Raw genomic sequence first — 21,988 nt, forward strand, 5'->3', positions numbered from 1 at the left:
GTCTCGAGACCTTGCCGTCACAAGCCATGCCATGCACCCAAGACAAATGTGTCTCAGGATTTTATTGGTGACACCTTGGCCATGCTTTCTTCCATTTTTTCTCCACCAGCCTTTCTCTGAGGCTTCTGAGTTCTACTAGGTCACATCCTAGCCCATCATTTAGGGCCCTGGGATCAGCACTCCGCTGGCTCTGATGGCAAATGTGGCTCAGTCTGGCCCTGGGTCAGAATGTGACAATCAGCTGAGCACCTACTATAAGCACTGCCTCAAACAGACTTGAATTATCCTTGGACAATGTCACTGACCAGAGCAGAGAGACAGAGCTTCAAATTATAGTGCCTGCTATGGTGGTTCTAAGATTACCTGGAACCTTCTCAGTTCCCATCCTCAGCCCAGTTATCCCACCCAGAACACTTGGGGATGGAATCTTGGTCCACTGTGTTCTGCCCCAGGGCCTGGGCTTCAGCAGGATTCCTAGGTTTATGCCCCCAACATCAGCCCTAGCTGTAGCCCTGTCCACTGATTGATGTGCCAATCCTCCTTGGGGCCACGGCCCCTGTTGAAGTACTCCAGCTTAGATGACACATGGATGGGCGACATCAGTCTGTGAAGAGCTCCCAAGACCCACTTCCTTCAGCAGCATCGCTCCTGAACCTGACCTGGAGTTCTTGGCCTTTGTCACACTGCACTGGTCCAAGGCTCCATGCTAATCAGTGTGGCCAGTGAAGAAATGGCAGTCTCTGCCAGATAGCACAAAGAACAGAGACAGTTAAATGTTCTCAAATGTAACTGTAGCCAAGGTTTCTCCATGGGGACGGTTCCTAGATTCCCAGCTTATCTCGCCTTATGGAGCTCTTATCTCCCTGCATGAGTAAGCTGAGCTGGTCTGCTGCCTTGGGACTTAGGAGCAAGATTTCTCTGACCTGTTGGGCCCAGGGAGGCCATTGCCCCGTCTCTAGGTCAAAGCCCCAGTCAACACCTGTACACAGACTGGGTGTACAACATCTGTACACATCTGTGCCTAACTGGGTGGGACTCAGGGTCTCTTCCACTTGTCTCTGATCCAAAGTCACTCTCAGCCCTGTGCTCAGCCCCTGGGTTATCCTGTCTATAAGTGACATCCCCCCCCCACCTTGCTCTGCCCTGCTTCAGTTTCTGCTCCAGACAGCTCCTGTCTCTGGTATCCTCAGAAATACCTCAGACTCTTTGTCCTTACCAAGCTCTTGCCCTCTCTCCCCAAGCGGCAACACCTGGGTCCCACCCTTCTAAGGAGACCTCCAAAGTCTTCTTGTTATATGCTTGATGCCTACCTCAGATGCTTCTGTGGAGTCTAGAGAGTCAGCCCAAATTCACAGTTAGGTTTCAGAAAGTAGGATCCTCTTACAAACTAGGGGCCGAGTGATATAGGCAGTTCTGAGACCCCATCAGTAAGGAAGACCCCATTGACCAATGTCACAAGAAGAGGTTGCCCTACACTCAGAGCCTTAGGCCTAGCTTCTGGACTCCTAGGTAACAGTGATTTGACCCAGGGCCACACTGGCTTGCTCTGGCGCCTCACGCCTCCTGGTCAAGACTGTTCTCTGGGTTTTTACTATGTCATCAAACTGTACGATTTATGCATGGCTAGTCTCTGGAAGCAGTATCTGAGGTGGACTCAGGAGTAGGGAAGAAGTGAGTTGCGCCTCCAATGGCTATGCACGGGCAGTTGAGGTCAAGGGTCAGAAAAAAAATCCCCCCCCCCCGCATCCCAGCATAAACCTATGAATGGTCTCCAACAGTGATACCTGGTAGGGATCGTGAGTAATGCAGCATCAGGAACATAAAACCAAGGCCCTTTGGTGTTGGACTGGATTGGATGACAAGCAGAGTCGGGGCCACGGTCTCAAGAGCGAAGTACTGACCTTGTCAATAGGGTGTGGAGAAAATGACAGGCACAAAGTATTCTCCAGAGTGACTATGGATTCTCTAGGGGAAAACCCTGAGATACTTTGAAACAGGAAAACTTATTTCCCGACTGTCCCTTCATTAGGACACCAGGGCTTCTGGGGACTGTGCCGAATCGTAGGTGTGCCATGTGTGTATCTTCTACTTGGATACTCTATGGCTTTGTGGAGAGGGTGATGATCACGGAGAACACTACATCTGAGAGCCGTCTCTGGGTTGTGTAGGCTCTTGTTTCTCATTCAGTTTAACGTGTTCTGGGAATAAAACTGACCCCAGGGCCTGGAGTGTGTGAAGCAGGGACTCCACCACTGAGCTACGTCTTCTGTCCTACTTTTGTGTATTTATTGGAATATTTGAAACATAAAGTCACTTCACCTGCAGTAAAATGTTTAATTATTGTTTTCCTTCCTGACACTTTTAGTTTTTCTTTCCCCAACTAAAGTGACTGGAATTCTTCTTTGAAAAGAAAAAAAAAATATCATTGCCCACTTGTGTAATTTTTGAAAGTTCACTTTAGAGACCCTGGTATCAGCCCTTACACATTACACACACACACACACACACACACACAGGCAGGCAGGCAGGCACGCACGCACGCACGCACGCACACACACACACACACACAGAGGCACACATGCACACACACTCAGACACACAGAGGCACGCATGCACGCGTGTGCATACACACACATACACACACAGAGGCACACATATACACACACTCAGACACACAGAGGCAGGCACGTACGCACGTACACACACACACACATACACACACACACACACACACACACACACACTGTGTATGTTTCCACAACTGGGGTGTAAAGGAGAAGCTAAGAGAATTGCTCAACAGAAAAGCCAGGAGTGGACAGGACCTCTGCCATAGCACAGACAAGGAAGGAGCTGAACCTTTGAAAGTGGAACATTCTCACTTTCAAGAGAAGAGCTGCTCTTACATGGCTGGCTGGGGAGAGGGAGCCAAGGGGTTTACTTCAGAGAGCAAGTGTCTTTGATACTTAGAATAATTGAAATAAGCAGGAGAGTTGAGTGTGCTTCCTAAAAATTAGAACAGAAAGCCAAGGTCGGGAGAAAAATAATAAATTCGGTGTGAATTCAAAGGCCCAACTTCTGATGAGCAGATATGGGAGGGGAGAGGAGAGGTGAGAAGGGGATTTAGTCACAGACAGCAGGTTTCCCCAGCTGAGGACAGTTAGAGAGAGTGCCTGCCTGACTGGCTTAGATGAGCAAATGCCTGTGCTATCCACACAGCACAGTGCCATTGCAGAGGTATCCTAAGCTCAAGGAGAAGGTAGGGCTGGTGGGGAACAGGGCAGGGGAAAGGGAAGGGGATTTGAGTAACGAAGAAAAAGTCCAGCATTGTCCGGCTGTGCACTTGTAAAGAGACAGGAGGAGATGTGCTTTGAGGCTGAACCTCAAAGGCAAATGGCTGAAATTCTGATTTTTTCGACAGCATTGAGAGGTTCACCATTCTACTGGAAATGTGGCGTGCATTAGTGGCATAGACACTTAGGAAACTAAGCGAACAAAAAAAAAATAACTCAAAGGAATACATACAGATGTGTGAGCTACACGGTACAATAGAATGGGCCCTGAGGCACTGTCTGTAACTCTCAGCAGCAGGAATGGAACTGTATATCCTTCCCTCAGCCAAGACAGAGCTGCACCCTGGATGCTCTCTGCCCGTGGATGCCCTCTGACCCCTGGATCTTCTCTCTACCTTCCTGTCAGGCTTTGTAACCCAAAAGGTGGAGAGCTAGGGATGTGGCTCAGTAAGACTGCTTGCTTAGTATGTGTGAGGTCTTAGACTCAATTCCTACTCTGGATGGGGGAACTGGTCCCTGCAATGGTCCCACCTGCTCCTCCATGCTGGTCTCCTCTGAGTCTATGGGTCAGTGGGAGGTGAGTCATCTGGACATGTGTTCCCTGTTCTCTGTTGGGTTGGGAGTTGACAGGAGCTCCCTGGGTCTTGCCTCTGATGCTCTCCTGTACTGAGTACTGCCCTTCCCTCTGGATCTGGAGCCCCAGTGGCCAGACCCAGTGATGAGCCCCAGGCTCATCAGACCCAGGACTCTCCTCACCTTTCTCCAGCTCTCCTTGGGGGTTTCTCAGAGGACACACCATCTACCTCCTGCTGAGATGTACCTGGTACTGATGCGGGAGAATTATCTGTATTCTGCCAATCATGTATTTTAATAAAACGCTGATTGGCCAGGCAGGAAGTATAGGCGGGTCAACCAGACAGGAAGTAGAGGCGGAGCAATGAGAATAGGATAAGGCTAGGGAGGAGAAAGCTCCCTCAGTCATTCCTGCACAGACCACCGAAGAGGCAACATGTAAGCTGTCACACTGAGAAAGGTACTGAGCCCATGTGGCTAACATAGATAAGGATAATGGGGTAATATATGTTATAAGAGTTAACAAGAAACCTGACCTAATGGGCCAATCAGTTTATAACCTTATGGAGTCCTGTGTGTGATTTTTCTTTGGACTTGCCGACTTGTTGGGGTGCCGGGCAGGACAGAAACCCCAACAAGCCAGCCTTCATGTTACACGGTACACTATGGTGAAGCTGGGCTGGGAGCAACGAAGGTACAGCACTTTGGGAGGAGGGCATTGCATGCAGGAGAGAGAAGGCAGCATAGTCTAAAGGCAAGAAACAGCTCAAACGTACTGTGTCAGTCTGGGACAAAGTCTAGGGCCACCAGCTGGAGAAGTCACAGGTTTTTGTCACTCGGCACCCAAACCAGAGTGGGAGGGGACTGTGGAGCACAATTATTTTCTTACAAGCTTTGTGGAGAAGTAAGGTTGCCTTCCTTTGCTACGGACTCTAGGACACCATCTCCAAGCAGGACAAAGGAAAGGGCAGATGGAGCAGGCAGAGTGCATTTTCCCAGCAGTCTGCTGTCAGCTTCCCCACTTCCCCAGATGGACAGGCTAGGGCAGAGTCACACATGTGACATCGTATTATGTGGGATCTCAGACCATATCCTTGGGTCACTAAAGGCAATGACAACATATGGTTCCAGACAGATAGAGAAGGGTAGCGGTATCAGAGTAGGAAACATTCTGGAAAGGGGTGGGGCTTTCAGGTTAGGAATAGGGTAGACACCCTGTGTTCATCATGGCAAAGTCATGTTTCCTTGGCAATGCCCACATTCCTCTTTCCAGGGATGACCAGAAAATCGCTGTCATCCCTTAAATTCTGTGAAGTGGTGTGGCCTGTAGCATATCTTTGGACACCAGAAACCCAGGGAAGTGGAAGAAGGATGACTCCCTGGGTACCCTAACTAGAAAGATGGCTACATCCTACTAAGGAGTGCCTTAATGCCTAGGGTCTTTCTGGTGATTTGAATGAGATGTCCTTCGTAAGTCCCTGACATTTGAATAGTTGATCCCCAGATGGGGGATGGTTGGGAAGGAATTGGGGGTGTGGCCTTCTAGGAGGAGGTGTGTCACTGGAGCAGGCTTGAGATTTCAAAAGCTTTTCACCATTCGCTTGGCACTTTTTCTGTTCCCTGCTTGTGGTTTGAAAAGTAAGCTCCCAGCTGGTGCTCCAGGCCTACCATCTGCTACCTCCACTCTGCCACCATGGACTATTATCCCCCTGGAAGTGTAAGCTCAAATAAACCCTTTCTTTTATAAGTTCCCTTGGTCATGGTAACCAACCTGTCCCAGTGAAGTGTAAGGTGAGGCAAAGGACTGTGCCTCTCGGGTAGATCTCCATTATTCCCCACATCCCTGAGAAACATACTTTCCAAGAGAGGAGTCACAGCCAACCCATTCCTCACAACCCCTGAATGTTCTCTTCTGCTTTTTAGCACTGGGCCTGAGGACGCTGGTTGGACCAGTCCTTGCCTCAGGATGCCTGGTCTGTGGGCTTCCTAGGATACACAGATGCTTCCAGCCAATGAGTACAACTGGCCATCTCACAGGCTCATGCCTAGGGGATTGTCTTCCTAGAGGTATGCACGGCGCAGGAATCTCAAAACTGCTCTAGGCTTCTCACCAACATGAAGACCCCTCTTCTCTCTTGATCTGGCATCCAGCAGCTCAGAATCCTTCTGCCATCCGTGTATGAGCCTCACCTGGCTCCTAGCTTAACCTGGTACACCTCCACAGCCCCTTGGGGAGGACAAACATTATGACTTGAAAATTTCCTATTCTAAGTGGGGATCAGGGGACTGCTGGCTTCTAAGTGGGGATCAGGGGACTGATGGCTTAGACGGAGGGGCAGATGGGATCATGCCTACCTGTGGGTACCTGGTTCTGCCCTCCTGCACCCCTGGAATCCTCAGGACTAATCGGAAGGGTGTGAAGTACATGAATGGAGAAAATGGCCTGGGGAGGGACCAGAGCTGTGCCCTGCTGCCCACCCGCCCACCTGCCCACCTGCCCAGCAGCCACGTACCAGCCTGCGGATCTCACGCTCACACTCCTTCTTGATGCGGACGATTTCTTCTTGGTGCAGATGGTAGACACTCCTGATCTCCGCGGCTTTGATCTTGTCAGCCTGGATGACCATTGTCAGTGCCTCCTCCACCTGCTTTTTGGCCCCCTTGAGCTCTGAGATCTCTTGCTGCATCTTGACCTTTTCTACCTCGAAGCCCTTCTTGGCCTCTTCCTTAGCCTCGCACAGGAGCACGGTCTTCACCTTGTCAGGCGCGCCGTCCCGCAGGGTGTTGAGAAGCGCCTGCAACCGCTGGTTCTCGTTGTCCTTAATCTTGATGACCCTCAGCAGTTCGGCCTCGTGCTGCCTTAACAGCGCCTCCCGCACTGCCTGCAGCTCCTTCATCTTCTCCTCGTGCAGCTTGGTCTTGAGCTCAGTGACCAGGACCGCGTGCTTGCGCTGCTCGTGTTCGCGCACCTGCTTCAGCTCCTGGCTCTTCTCCCGTTCCACTTTGCTGACCTGAAAGACAGGCGAGACTGAGGCTGTTGGGGCCCCGAACATCTGCCGCGTCTGAAACATGCCTGCACACGTAAAGGATTGCTTTTCTGCAAACGTAGGGGCTACCTGACTTCCAAATGTGCTTTTAACTGTCAATTAAAACAGAAGTCACCCTGCTTGGTGGAGGGCGTGGATGTGCATGCTGGCCCTGCCGCCTACATGGCCCCGCACTGTCCCACTGTAGCCTGAGAGGTCCAGGCCGTGCACAGGCTCTGCCCATGGAAATCTGCTCCAGGTCCTTCTAGGAGGAAGCTGAGCATAAGGAGAGCTTCTCAACGGACATTGCCCCTCATGAGCAGTGGTGGAGCACCGTCAGGTCTGTGCCTGTGTAGAGCCTTCAAGCTAGTTTCTGCTCCCTCCCTCCGGGTTCTATTTCTTCACACAAACAGTGAACCTGCTGTACTTACCTTCTATGGTAAATGAGGACACCTCTTAGCAACCAGGCTGCCTTTTTAGATGACACCTCGTATCTATATTTTGGAAACAATATATTCCTGACAAAAATTCCTGACCACGTGCTTTTTATTCGTCCAGATGTTTTGGGGCTCTGACTGAGTGGTTACCCCAATATAGCAAGTACTATATATAATGGATATATGATGGATAATGGCTAAAATTCCCATGTGCCCTGTCTGTACCGTGGCTGAAGAACTGAAGAGCTCCCCTGCGGTTCATGGCGCTTACCTTCTGCCTTCACCATGCAGAATCCCAGTTCTCTCTGATGAGCAGATGAAGCCACCAAGCTCCACAATATGGAGTCCACAGTGGTCTGTCCTGGCAGCGTTTGATTTTGCGTCCCTCCTTGAGACCTACAGGCCCCTCTTAGCTGATCCCACATCAGGCACTGCCCTGGCTCTGTAGCCTCTTGCCTCTCTGGACACTCACTTCAGAGGGGACCCACAGTCCAACCAACTCCTTTCCTTTCTGCTGCTTCCCATGGCTCTAGGCACCCACATAGACTGGTCCCCGAACACTCTTTTTTTTCCTCTCTGGTCCTGACTCTCAGATCTCCAAGGGCCAATTTACTCAGTGACACTGAGGGCTATACCCCATCACCTGCACCCAGAGGGACCTGCAGCCTGCTTTGTGCCTGAAGACTATCCTGGCTTCCTAAGCCCTTTTAGGGGATCAGCCAGTGGTGACCCAGCAGGCTATGGGCATGATGTCACAGCCCCATGTATCCCACTGCCAGGGAGAGAAGCAGCCTGCTTCTGTTGGGGAAACATCCCTCTCTTAGGCTGCTACTGTTCTGATCAACTTCCTGCTTAGAGTAGGCATGCATATCCTCGTACCCACTTCTGGAAGACTGGGCTTCTATGAATCTCAAAGACACAGCTGAGGATCCACCTGCTTCCTGCTGGAACCCTAAACCAGTCACTCTATACTGAATTCGTTCAAACAGCTTCCCCAGGTCTTGATTGCCTTCAAGGCGCCCATGGCCATAGTGGGCACCAGTTCTGGAGTGACTGGCATTTCCCACTTTTCCATAGCAGCCAACCGTGAGTCCTTTCTGTGCTGGGTGCCTGTTGAATCCTTGCATGCTCCCCCATCTTCTATTTCTTCTCCTTATATTCTTTGGGGAGACTCTTGCTAGAGCCACCTTCTAGGCTCCCACTTTCCTTACCCGCCACCACCAAACAGCAGCAAAGCCGACCGCTCCACCTGCACTACAAGCATCTTTCTGCTGAACTGATCCTTGGTACAAACCTATTTAAAGGCTCCTCCTCCAGCTTACACCAGTGCCGCGATCTTGGGACAAAACCCTTAACACGGGGGTCTTTGGGGATAGTTGAGATCCGAATGGTTCCTGATTTGTCTCTGTGGCTGGCCTTTCCTCCTCTCCCGCCAGAGGCAGCTTTCCGGGGCTGTTTGCTGCTGCTTCCCCACAGGACATGCAGGTGACACTGACTCCCAGCTGGCACCAGGGCTGGCGGCCCCATTGCCCTCTCACAGACTATCCCTCCCGCACGCTGGACAGTTGGCAGCCATCCGGCAATGTGGATTTCTGTTTTGCTGAATAGACCATTACTGAAAACTAGAACCAATGGGCAACCAGCTCCCCACCCTCCACCTGCCCATTTAATGTGTGCCTCCTCCTCTTCCAGTTTTAATCGAATCCCAGATATGAGAAAAAAAAATCTGGGGTTTGTTGGGTTTGAGTTTTTTGAGACAGGTTCTCACACAGTAGCTGAGGTTGGCCTGGAGCTAACACTATGCAGTCCAAGCTAGCCTTGAACTCACAGAGATCTTCCTTCTTCTGCCTCATCCTAAAGGTGATGAGATCACAGGTGTGAGCCACCACATAGTGTTTCTGAATTATCTGAAGAAAGTCCTTCTCTTCCTCCATGGTTCTTTTGGATGATTCCAGAACATTCTATATGTTTAAAGGAAGGAAGAATGAATGGCTGGGTGGGGTAGGAATAGCCAGTTTCTCCTGGGAGTTAGGACCCGAGGGTGCGTCAAGTCCTGAGTGGTACATGGTAGGTCAGAACCAACACCAGTATCCATGGACCCAGGAGCACAGAGGAGTCTCCCAGGAGCCTGGCTCTGTTCTCTCAGCAGGAACATCATCAAACCTCGTGAAAATGTCCCAAATGGGAAAGAGCAAAGAGAAATGAGTGCATCCTGTGTCACAGTGAAGATTATGGAGAGTGGAGAGCAATGTGAGCCAAATAGCCCGAAGTGGGGTGAAGCTCTACCCCACTTTTAAGCTGTTGGAGACAAGGGGCTTACTTCTGCCCAGGGCCTGAGACTTTGCCATGGAGAAAAGGCTACCTGTGCCGCACTTGTGGAACGCTTGGTCATCATCCAGCCAATCACCAGACGCCCCCTACTCTCCTGACCCTCCCAAAGCACCCACAGTGCTCAGGGCTGGGCCACTAGCTTCCAACAAAGCATGTGGCAGAGTGGGTCACCCATCCCCGGACAGTCATGAAAGCTGAGCAGAAGTTAGGCCCTGGAGAATCCTGGGCGACTCCTCCGTGCCCTGGAGAAATGCCACTAGGCAGCTTCAAGGCTCCACAGGAAGGGTAGCTAGCTCTCCTGGAATTCTGGGAAGCTGGCTAAAGACAGACATGCCAGGGAGGGGTGGAGGGGAGCTGATCATCTTGGCTCACAGTGTCAGGGGTTTAAGTCCACGGTCACTTGGCTCCATTGCTTCTAGGCCTGTGTGTGTGGAGGAAGAGCATCATAGTTGGGGAGAGACAGGTGGGGGAGCAGAGTGAATGACCTCACAGTAGACAGAAGTCCATGCTGGCCAGTTTCTGCCTTCCACTTCTGTTCTTCTGTGCCTCCTGCTCAAAGGCTACCGGGAAATGCCATCCACATTCAGATTCAGTCAGCTTTTTTTCTTAACTGCTATTCCTCATTCCCCCTGGCTCTGGACACCCTCACAGACACGCCCAGAGGTATGCTTTACTGATACAGATGTCCCTCTGTCTAGCCAAGTTCATAATCATTTTAATCATCACAGGACTGGACTCCCACAGAAACCTGCAGCCGGCAGAGACTGACTTGAGGGATGTTAAACCGTGAGAAACGCTACAGCCTTCTCAGACATAGGGCAGCCACCAGTACCAGCCAGGATCTGCCCTGGATTCTCATCCCATGACTTTTCCTTTCCTGTTGGTTTTTCTGGCCTTCCAGAGAGATCCAAACCATGGAATGGGAGGAAGGTTACTTCACTCAGGGCTGAGGGGAGGGTGGGGGAACTTCCTTCAGCTGCTGTTTGGTTGTGGTGAAGAAGCAAGATAAACAATTGATTCTTTCCTCTAATTACTCAGTTGTACGATAATAAACTGGCTCGCTGCCAACCATGGAGTGCCAACTAATTGTTTCCTGAGGTGCACAGGGATTCAAGCATACTTGATGGGCCTCAGTTCTTTGTAAATCTCATCTTCAGGGAAGCCTTGGAGTGTTGGCCCCATTTGTGGCCAGCGAATGCCTCTTCAGGAGGCTCTTGAATCCTCTTATTGAGACCCAAGTAGTTTCCCAAACTGGAATGTGGCATAGTCCAGGTTTGTTTTGCTTATCTCTAGTTGTTCTGAGTGCTTTTCCTTTTCATAGAAAGTGATGTTTCAAGGTCACAGTCAAGGTTCCAGGACTGCTCATTCCTACTGGGTAGGTTGCGGATGTATGTATGTATGCATGTATGGGTGTATTGTGTGTGTATGTACGTATCACATGCACATACATCTTACAAGTCCACATCAACATTAAGTTCAAAGTCAGGCCCACAGAACTTCTGCCTAGCGCCCTGTGCACAGCAGAATCTCTGTTCTTTCACACTGTGCACTTGTTCTCCAGGAATCAGGAGGTGATGTAATCACTCGTTCCCCATGCCCACATTATATAGACAACTGTTTCAGGACTCCGTAGATTTGACACTGACACTACTGGGTGTGATAACCACGAATGGCTGGTGCTCTTGCACTTTCCGTACGCCCCCATTGTGTGGTTGCACCCTCACCACATGGCCAATGCCACGGCCATTCTAACACTCTCCCTTCATTCTTTATCCCCCCTCCCCAGGCTTCCCTAAACACAAGTCACAGGTGACTTCTATGACATCATCTTCACTGGGGTCTAACTCACAGAGGGGCTCTGGATCCCATGCATATAGCCTGGTTGGTGTCCCTGTCCACTGCAGGGTCTGAAGAAGCCTTCGGAGCAGCAGCAGGAATGATGCCACCTGAATTCTTGCAAGATGTCCCCTCTGTGACCGAATGCAGACTTTGTCAGACACAAGCCCCTCAGCGTACGCTTGCTGCTCATTCTTTGCATCTGTAGCTGCTCTGTTATCCCTCATCATTGCGACGTCTCCTTCGCTTCACGGCCAGCGTGCACTGGCACCTGCAGTTTCGTTCATGTTACTAGAGCACACGCTGGGGTGGCTGGTCTGGGTCTTGCTTTCATGGATGCTCTTTCCACAAGCAGTTTCCTTTGCAAAACCTTTTTGTGTCTCAAAAGTTAAGAAAGCTCACCACCCTTGCAGAGGACCCAGGTTGGAGTCCTAGCACCACAGTGAGGCTCACAACTGCCTATACCTTCAGCTTCATGAGAATTCAGTACCCTCTTTTGGTCTCCCCTGTCTTTTGTACGTATGTGGGTGCATACAAACTCATACAAACACATGCACACACACAAAATTAATAAATAAAATTTAAAATTGCATTTATTTGTTTGTGTGTTTGGGCAGGAGGCACGTGCTACGTTGCAAGTGTGAAGGCTAAATGACAATTTGTAGGAATTAGCTCTGTCTTTCTACCATGTGGGTTCCGGGGACCAAACTCGGGTTGCCAGTCTTAGTGGCAAGTGCTCTGAGCCATCTCAGTAGCCCTTGCTGCCACATTCTCCTTAAGCGTCATGTTTCTTCATTCTGCTTTTATGTCTCCATCATCTTCAGGAACCCCCACTGGCCTCACGTCAGAGTAACGTAGCTCATCTTCAGTATTTACCCGCTTTCTTTTAAGCCTTCCCCCCCGCCCACTTTGTTTATATTTTTTCTAAGTCTCTCCTTCAATTCCTCATAAGGTATTATTTGTTGGGCTCATATGCTCATGTTCCTTCTAGATCTATATTTATAAAACTTCACTTCTAATGCATGTGTCCTGACACATCAGTTGTGTATTTTTTCTAACTTGGACGTATGTACTGTTTTATCTAGTTTTTGTTTTGTTTTGTTTTGTTTTGTTTTTTGATGGTTTTCAGGTTCATTGTACATAACCTCCGTAGCTTCCCCTGCATGAGCGCTTCTGTGGTGCCGTTTCTCTGTTTCTTACTCAGTTTCTCTCCCTTTACCTTGATGTGATCTCAGATCTCCAGTGGTGATTTGACATTGAACACACCCTGACTCTCATCCCGTCCCAGCATGTCCCCCACTAGAGGGTTGTGTCCTGTACCACACAGAGTGCTCTGGAATTTTCTTTCTTACTTTCCCACAGTGTGGCAGCAGCTGTAAGCCAGGTAACCACCTCCTGTGTATACGTATGTATAATTTGTCTTCAAACATGCATTATGAATATCCGTATGTATACACACACTAGCACATATAATTTCATGGCAGAGTCTCAGCCAGGTAGCCCAGGCTGGCCTCTTGCCTCAGCTTCCTGGGTATCAGTATCCTCAAAAGTTATCACCATACCTATTTTTTTTAAAATCACATTTAAAAGATGCTTGGCTTGCACAGTAGAGCCCTTTTCTGGTAGTGGAACCTGCTAGGCTTCCTTAGTGCTTTACATGTGTGACCACCTTTCTCCGTGTGTCTGGTGCTGCCCGTTTTCTCACTCGGGTCAGCTCAGCATCCCAGCATGGCTGCCTAGGAAACGGGCCCATCTCCAGAGAGGTAACCACCATGGTCCTCAAGTCTTCTCCCCTGAAGAGCAAACTACAGAGGACACAGAGACTCAAAGTCTGCAAGGCCCCAGCGGCAGGGTGGCAGCTGAGGGAGTGATGGGAGGCGAGGAACACAGGTTTTGTCATGAAGGTCACAGACCAGCCCCATCTGATATTAAATGTTCCTAAATAACACTTCTCAGAAATGAGCACCAGTGATGCTTCATTGTGGACTTTCCTTGCCCTCTTCCCCATTCAAAATGTTCACTGTAACCAGCTTTAGAAAAATCACGTGAAAACCACTTTCATTTTCAAACCGAAAGAGCTTCTTAACATTCCATCATGTTTGCAAGCCTGTCCTCTTACTGCTGAACTTGTACACCATCTCTCATGTTTCCTTGTTTTAAATTTTTACTTATGTATGTGTGCATGTACATATGTGCCTGCGTGTGAATTCTGGCAGATGCTAGAAGAGGGCCCTAGATTCCCCGGAGCTGGAGTTACAGGCAGTTGTGAGCCACCTGATATGGGTGCTGGGAACCCAACCCTAGTCCCCTGGAAGAGCAGTAAGCACTCTCAACCACTGAGCATAACTCCATCCCCATCCATAGGGTTTTCTTCTGTTTACAGATACTGAAGCTGTGATACTCCAAATACAACTGCAACCCAATCACCACAGAACCCTTCAACAGAGCGTTTGGTCCTTCTGTAAACAGTGAACTTTGGCCTGGCTGGATGTTTCGGCAGACTGCAACATAGCAGGAACATAACAGGAGTTGTCTCTTGGAGCCAAGCAGTTGCGCCTCGGCCAATTACAGAAGCCAGACTTTCACGGAGACTGTGAAATTATGCCCCAAACATGATCGCTACACTGCCCGTCTCCTAAGCATCTCCTGTCTCTGTTTACAAAAGCAGCCACTAGATGCGACTCAGCTCAGTCTCTGGACGTTTTAATCCAATTATCTATCTTATATGGGAAGGATGAAATGGTAGCATCATGCTATGTACTCATATCTGCTTAAATAAGTCACCCGGCACCTACTGTCCAGGTTAGCCATTTCCTACCCATTCTTGCACATTGATCCTCCCAGATTAGAATTCAGGGACTATAGGTTCGACTCCCTGAGACTTAGCCTTGGGAGAAAATGTACCCACCCATCATCCACCCACAAAAGTAAGAAAATAGCCCTGTCAGTGGCACCAGGATTTATCCCTACTGCATGCACTGGCTTTTTGGGAACCTATTCTCTTTAGATGATACCTTGGCTAAGCCTAGATATAGTAGGGAGGGCCTTGGACCTTCCCCAAAGCAATGTGTTTTACCCTCTCTGAGGATTGTATGGAGGTAGGGAGGGAAGGTATGTGGAGGGAATGGGAGGAAGGGAGGGAGTGGGAACTTGGATTGGTATACATAATGAAAAAAAGATAGTTTATTTTCTTTCTTAAAAAATAAAAAAAGGAAAAAAGTAAGAACATAGCCGAGCAATTTTCAGAACACAAGCACCAGCTCGTGACATTTGACTTCATCAGCTGTCAGCACACTGCCTCTGCCTCATAATGTGGACTGATACACCTTAGGCTCCTTTTAGATGGAAGGGGAGGCTGAAACTTGCTCACCTTAGTGAGGTCTCCTTAAGGAGCTGGCGAGAGGGTGGGTCCGTGGTTAAGAGCACTAGCTAATCTTCCAGGGGATTCTGGTTGAATTTCCAGGACCCATATGATTACTCACAATGGTCTATAACTTTAGTTTCAGGGTATCTGACACCCTATTCTGACCTCTGTGGGCTCTCCATGCACATAGCGCATACACATGTATGCAGGCATAATACTCAAACACATAAAGACAAGTCTATAAATAAATGTCTCCTAAGCAGTAGGTAGTTCTAGCAACAAACTGCTCCATGGACTCAAGAGGCAGCATCATGGAAGGCTTGACAAGATGCTATTCAGAACAGTGGCTCTCTGAACCAAAAGTGCAGTGCAGGCTGCAGGGGTCCTGGGTCAGGCATGGTGCTGGGATTCACTTGGGATGATCACGTCCCACCTGAGGGAGGGTGCCACACCCCCAGGAATCCACATCTCATCCTGCAGGGGCCTCTAGCAAAGTTGTTTAGAGATGCAGCAGCCATCTGTATTCATGTTATGAAAGTATTTAGGGCTCTCAAGTAATAGTTAACAATACTGTGGAGCCCTGCAGACAGCTTGAAGGTTGTGAGGTTTTAAACTAGACAGATGACAGGGTGTGACCTTACCCCTTAGCTCAAAAGTGATGCTTAATTAGCCACTAGCCATTTTTTTTTGTTTTGCTGGAAAGTACATGTTCTCTGAATATTTTTGTGAAAATAGTCGGCAAGCCTTCAACTATGTGTGTTCTGGGATCCAAGGTCATCTTTACCAGTCAACTGAGGACTGATTTCTTTTAAGAACAGACACCAAACAGAATATACATGCCTGAACCCACATGCCACGCCTGTGCCCACGGTCTGTTCGTTTTCTTCTCACCAGAGATAGTTGCGAGATAATGAAAAGAACTGTCAGCAAAACTTGGCCTTGCAAAGACCCAAAGGAGCAGCGGGGATGATGGGTGGCCTTTGCGGAGGCCTTCATCTGGCCATTAGCTTGGGAGGAGTTCAGCCGTCTCTCTGGTCACCGTATGTGTGTGTGTGTGTCCCTGTCCTTAGGTGACCTCTGTTCATCAAAACAGTCCCAGAACCTCCCCAACTAAGCTGTAGGATGGTTCAGAGCTGTGTTTTGTGATTAGCTGATGGCTCTAATTTGAACACATTGGCACGTGGCGTGTCTAAGAACTGCCTTTTGGGCGGGAGCACCACTCTTAAGGTTTTTGCACACATGCTTGTCAGGGACATGTCCCCTCACTAGGGGCGTGTCCCCTCACTGGCGGTGTGTCCCCTCACTAGGGGCGTGTCCCCTCACTAGGGGCGTGTCCCCTCCCTAGGGCGTGATCCCTCACTGGGGGCGTGTCCCCTCACTGGGGGTGTGTCCCCTCCCTAGTTCATGATCCCTCACTGGGGGCGTGTCCCCTCACTGGGGGTGTGTCCCCTCACTATGGGCATGTCTCCTCCCTAGTTCATGATCCCTCACTGGGGGCGTGTCCCCTCACTGGGGGTGTGTCCCCTCCCTAGTTCATGATCCCTCACTGGGGGCGTGTCCCCTCACTATGGGCGTGTCCCCTCCCTAGTTCATGATCCCTCGCTGGGGGCGTGTCCCCTCACTAGGGGCGTGTCCCCTCCCTAGGGCATGATCCCTCACTGGGGGCATGTCCCCTCCCTAGGGCATGAGCCCTCACTGGGGGCGTGTCCCCTCACTAGGGGCATATCCCCTCACTGGCTTCTGGCCCTCCCACATCCTGACAAAATGTGTGTTTTTAAAGATTGGTTGAACGAATGTGATGAGAGACAAGAAGTTTAAATGCAAACAAGTCAACTAGACTTCTGCGTCATTCGGAATGAAAATGCTAGGCTACATCAGGCGATCAAATGCCTGTGGATACATGCTAAGACACATGCTCAGGACCTCTGTGCTGCAGCCAGTAAGAAATTCCAAAGGGCTAAATAAACAGAACCAGTTCTGTTCATAAACCCAAATGCCCAGTGTTATAAAGAAGTCGGATTTCCCCAAAATGCCCTATAGAGTCAATGCAACCCAGTCCACAGGGGTGCTAAGGAAGCAGAAATTAACAAGTACATTCTAAAATTTGTATGGAAATACAAAGACCCAGGACTCCCTAAAGCAACATTTAAGAAAAAGAGCAAAACAAGAGCTTGCCCACTCCAGAATCAAGTCCTGCCATGGAAGAGTTAGGAGGTGAACTAGCCTCAGACAGGCACAGGGAAAACAGACCCCTGGCTCACGATGACAGGGACTAGTTAGTGATTAAATGACACTTCTCTTGGGAGTGGTAGCTAAGCTACATGGATCTTCCTTGCAGTAATGCCAGAGACAAGAGGATAAACAGAAAAAACAGAGGACCAGGCTCAAGCCTAGGTCACTACTGCCAAGCAAGACTGCAGAGTCACATGACCTGAGGCTTCACTTGGGAGGGCAAAGGATGCCGCCCACAGAGCTGCCCCTGCAAGGACACAAGTGTGGCCTGCTGGCTCTAAACATGTGCTGTGGTGCAAGGCAAAAGGTCATGTCTTTATCACCAGGATCTTGCTAGGTGTTGTAGGCTGGCCTGAAAACTCCCATCTTCCTGCCTCCCCATCCCAAGGGCTGAAATCATATATGGGTGTCTTCCATGCTCTGTGTTATAGCCTATAAAAAAAAAACCAAATACGTGGATAGAAGAAAAGGAAGGGGAACTATGTAACTATATTATAACCCCCCCAATAAAACAATTTTTAAAAAATAAGTAGCTATGTGGTGCCATGACTATTCCACATCACAGGGAAGACTCAGTCACTACTTGCCTGAGGCACAAATGTCAATTCTAGAGGAGTTTTGGATATGTGGAAGGCAAAATAGAGGTTTTCTGGAAGATTTCTAGGCTTGGGGGATGACTCAGCAAGCTCAGCACTGCCACAAAAACCAGAGGACCAGAGGTTGGATAACCAGCACCCACATAAATGTGGGGTAGGCATGGCAACCACTCATAATCCTACTGCTTGGAATTACAGAGGATCCCTGGAGCAACGAACAAGTTAGATAGCTAGACTAATCTCATCAGTGAACTCTGGGTTCAAGTGAGAGACACTGCCTATTCAATATCTCAGGCAGAGAGCAAACGAAAAAGATACTTGCATCAACCTTGGTCCTATATATACAGGCGAACACATATGCATGCATGCATACCCACACATGTGCTCCACAAGTGCATGTATGCATGTACATCACATCGGGGGGCGGGAGGGAGGGAAACTTCTATTAGAAAGCATAGGAAAGTGTCTCTATGATTCTAGAAAGGTTCTTCTGAGCAAACAAGTTCAAGAGGAATCTGCACAGACATCCAGCCTGTGCTTCCTAGGCCTCCTCAACCATACAGCAACTGTATCTCCATCAGAAAACACTCATTCCTAGTGAGGTCCCAAAACCCTAAAGCAGCACACTGAGATTGGTACCCGACACATTTGTGCACATCTCTGACTATATTCTCCGACAGACATTCTCAGGAAACACTGTAATGAAAACCCAGTAGCATCTTTCACCTCCTGGTGCCTGCTGCGGCATCACCAGCAAAGCAGGGGACCTGCTCCACTGTCTTCAGCAGCTTCTAAGAGTGTTAACCCAACCAGCCACCCGGGGACTTGAGAACTAGGGACAGGCTAACACAATGTGGCATACAGACACTTGCTTTTATTTGTGTTCCTTGGGAAAACCTCCCTGGAGCTTCTGATCACTGTCTATGGTCCCCTGAGCTGGATTAGTGACTTCTTAAAGGGAGAAACTTAATTTGCTAAAATCAGGTCAAGACCATTAGTGGGCTATGAATCTGGGTGACAAACGCTTTGAGATGAGGTGTGTGCAGTGTTGCGATCACGAGGCAGAAACATTCTTCCTGTAGGCCATGCTAACATCAACAAAAAAGTGTGAATGTCGCAGTCTCAGAACCTAGCCACGAGGCTGGAGAGATGGCTCAGCAGTTAGGAACAGTGGCTGCTCATCCAGAGGACTGGAATTCAATTCCTAGCACCCACAAGGGTACCAATCATGCATGTGATGCAGACATACATGTAGACAAAACACCCAGACACATAAAATACTTAATTAAATGAAAAACCTAGCCACATTGTATTGTCAGATCCAGAGACCCAAAAGCTTTTGTCTGTTTCATTATGAGAACTGAAGAAAACAGGAAAATCAGATAGGGCTGCAGAGAGACCTGAGGAATAGAGAGGATTACACCCAGGTCGCTGAGGGTGTGGGTTTGTCTGATGTATGTACAGAACAAGGCTAACCCCTGTCAGGGTCAGGGAAGCCAGGTGGCAGAAAGAGCCATGGCTCTGGACAATAAGGAGAATCTTATTTTTTGAGCCCCAGCTATCTCCAAAGCTCCTTGTGGGAATATTTTTCCCAGTTCACGAGCACAGAAGCATTAGTACCCAGAATAGTATGCATATGTTTCTCCAGGGAAGCACTAGCAGGTTCCCTCTTTTTAAATTCAAGACCTTTTAGCATCAAGTGCTGTGAAAATACAGCCCCCTGGGGCTGTGCCGACAAAAACACGGGAGCAGCCATGACTGAGCTCAAAAAGCAGAAGGCAGGCTCGAGTTATGCGCTTGTCAGGCACGCAACTTAAAAACGAAGACCCAGGGCTGGAGAGATGGCTCAGAGGTTAAGAGAACCGACTGCTGTTCCGGAGGTCCTGAGTTCAATTCCCAGCAACCACATGATGGCTCATACCCATCTATAGTGAGATCTGGTGCCCAGAACAGTATATACATAATAAATAAACTAAAAACAAAAAACAAAACAAAGCAAAAACCCGAAGACCCAAAGAAAGTCGTAGTACCATGTGGCTTTGCTGGTGTTTGTCTTCCTTCACTGCCAGCCACCTGAAGGCTCCACACTTAGCACTGAGTCCCCTTCCTCTCAAATTGACATCTCCCAACACCTGGCAACTCCCACCCCCACCTAGGTGCTCCCTAAGGAATGGCAGACGTACTGAGCTGTCCAGCTGACGGTCTCCATCTGGACGTTTTGGTCTCCCAGGCACCTGCTAAATCACAGCTCTGGATCCCCTACAAACCCCTCACCCAGACTTCCCTCGGTGCTTTAGGTCAAAACCTGGGGACTCTCCTGCGTGCATGCTCACCCTCATACTCAGACCTCTGCCTGGGTCTGTGCAGGGCACAGGGTACCGACCAGCTGCCATCCTCTCCGCCTTCCCAGCTCCTCAGCTGCCTCCCCAACCCCTCCCACGGTAGCCTGCTGGTGTTTTGAACTATCTGTCAATGTGCATTCAGCCCCCTAGATCTGAGGTTATAGGAACTATTCAAAACTGAACATTGTATCTGTCCCGAACAGAAGCAGATTCTCCCTAACCAAGACAGCATATCAGTAATTCTCAGAACCAGACAATGCTGCCTAAAACCCTGGGGCTTACATGCAAGGCATACATAGTGTGAGTTAAGGAGTTTTTATGGTATGCAGTTTTTGCTCATATAGACACACAATGACTTAATTAAGGGGGAAAAATGACCTTTAATATGTACTTATGATCATCTCTCAGCACGTAAGGATCAAATTAGTATAACTTTGGATGTAGTTTGCTAGACTGTTCACTTTTAAAATATCCATTTGAGCCAGGTGGTAGTGAAGCACGCCTTTAATCCCAGCACTCGGGAGGCAGAGGCAAGTGGATCTCTATGAGCTCGAGGCCAGCCTGGTCTACAGAGAGAGTTCAGAGCAGCCAGGACTGTCACACAGAGAAACGGTGTCTTGAAAAACCCCAGGTGAGTGGTGCCCTGGTACGGTGGCTCACCTCTTTAATCCCAGAATTTGGGAAGCAGAGGGAGGTGGATCATTGTGAGTTTCAGGCTACAAGCCCGATCTACATAGTGAGTTCCAAGCCAGCCAGGACTACACAGTGAGATTATGTCTTTAAAAAAAAAAGTGATTAGGTAGTGGTGGTGCACGCCGCTAATCCCAGCACTCGGGAGGCAGAGGCAGTTGGATCTCTGTGAGTTCCAGGACAGCCAGAGCCACACACAGAGAAACACTGTTTTGAAAAACAAAAGCAAAAAAAGAGGCACATCCCAACAGACAGCCTGTTTCAGTGTCCTGGTGCTTGTGAACAACACCATAATCACAACTTTTTTTTTTTTTGTTTGCTTGTTTGTTTGTTTGGTTGGTTGGTTTTGGTCTTTCAAGACAGGGTTGTTGTTGGGTTTTTTTTCCCCCTGTGTAGCCCTGGTTATCCTTAAACTTACTTTGTAGACCAGGATGGACTGGAACTCACAGAGATCCACCTGCCTCTGCCTCCCAAGTGCTGGGATCAAAGGTGCGCACGGCCATCACTCAGCTGACCATAGCAACTCCTATAAAAGAAAAGCATTTGACTGGGGCTTGATTACGGTTTCTGAGGATTAGTTCATTGTCCTCATGGCAGGGAGCATGGCGGCACACAGACAGACACGGTGTGGGAGAAGTAGCGGAGGGCTCTACATCCAGATCCACAGGCAGCAGGAAGAGCAGAACCACTGGGCCTTGGTTGGGCTCTTGAAACCTCAAAGCCCACCTCCAGTGACACACTTCCTCCAACAAGACCTCGTCTCCCTGGTGACCAAGCATTCAAAGCCATGAGCCTATGGAGGCCATTCTTATTCAAACTACCACACAGTCCAAATATAAAGCAGTCTGAGGCAAAGCAGAATTACCTGCCTTCCTTTACTTCTGAGTGAGTGTGTTTACCCCTCTTCTGCCATTCTCCACTGACCTCAATGTCGAGTTTCTTCAACCTTTCTACATAGACTGAATGCCAGTGACACCCAAGGAGCTTCTGGGCCTTCCATACAACATTAGGACTGCCAAGAGAGGCACCTGACTTCATAGACTTACAGGTTCTCCACCTCTCCAGTGTGCAGACAGCAGACAGCCATTAATGAACTGCCCAGTCCCCACTGTGTGAGATAGCGTGGGGGCGGGAGGTCCAGTTTGATTTGGTGCCCCTCTGTTCTTCACTGACAAGCCTTAATGCACTTGTTGCTCCGCAAGAAGCCAGTTGTTGGCGAAGTCTAAGATGCCCAGCTTTAAGCTGCTGCAGTTGCTGGCTTCCTTCCATAC

The 21,988-nt window shown here is 49.2% G+C and overlaps 1 protein-coding gene across 13 annotated transcripts in view; it reads right to left on the bottom strand.

Annotated features, from left to right (window-relative positions):
• Window positions 1-21,988, bottom strand: part of Jakmip3 (Janus kinase and microtubule interacting protein 3) — a 127,534-nt gene that overhangs the window by 53,749 nt on the left and 51,797 nt on the right. For all 13 annotated transcript variants that reach the window (XM_085693286.2, XM_085693293.2, XM_085693295.2 and 10 more), the window contains exon 3: window positions 6,377-6,874. In XM_085693286.2, the coding sequence (XP_085549412.2) occupies window positions 6,377-6,874 (498 nt within the window). The remainder of the gene's footprint in view (window positions 1-6,376; window positions 6,875-21,988) is intronic.

Source organism: Myodes glareolus, chromosome 7 (genome assembly GCF_982192425.1).
Source record: "Myodes glareolus chromosome 7, mMyoGla1.1, whole genome shotgun sequence".
In the NCBI taxonomy this organism is placed as follows: domain Eukaryota; kingdom Metazoa; phylum Chordata; class Mammalia; order Rodentia; family Cricetidae; genus Myodes; species Myodes glareolus.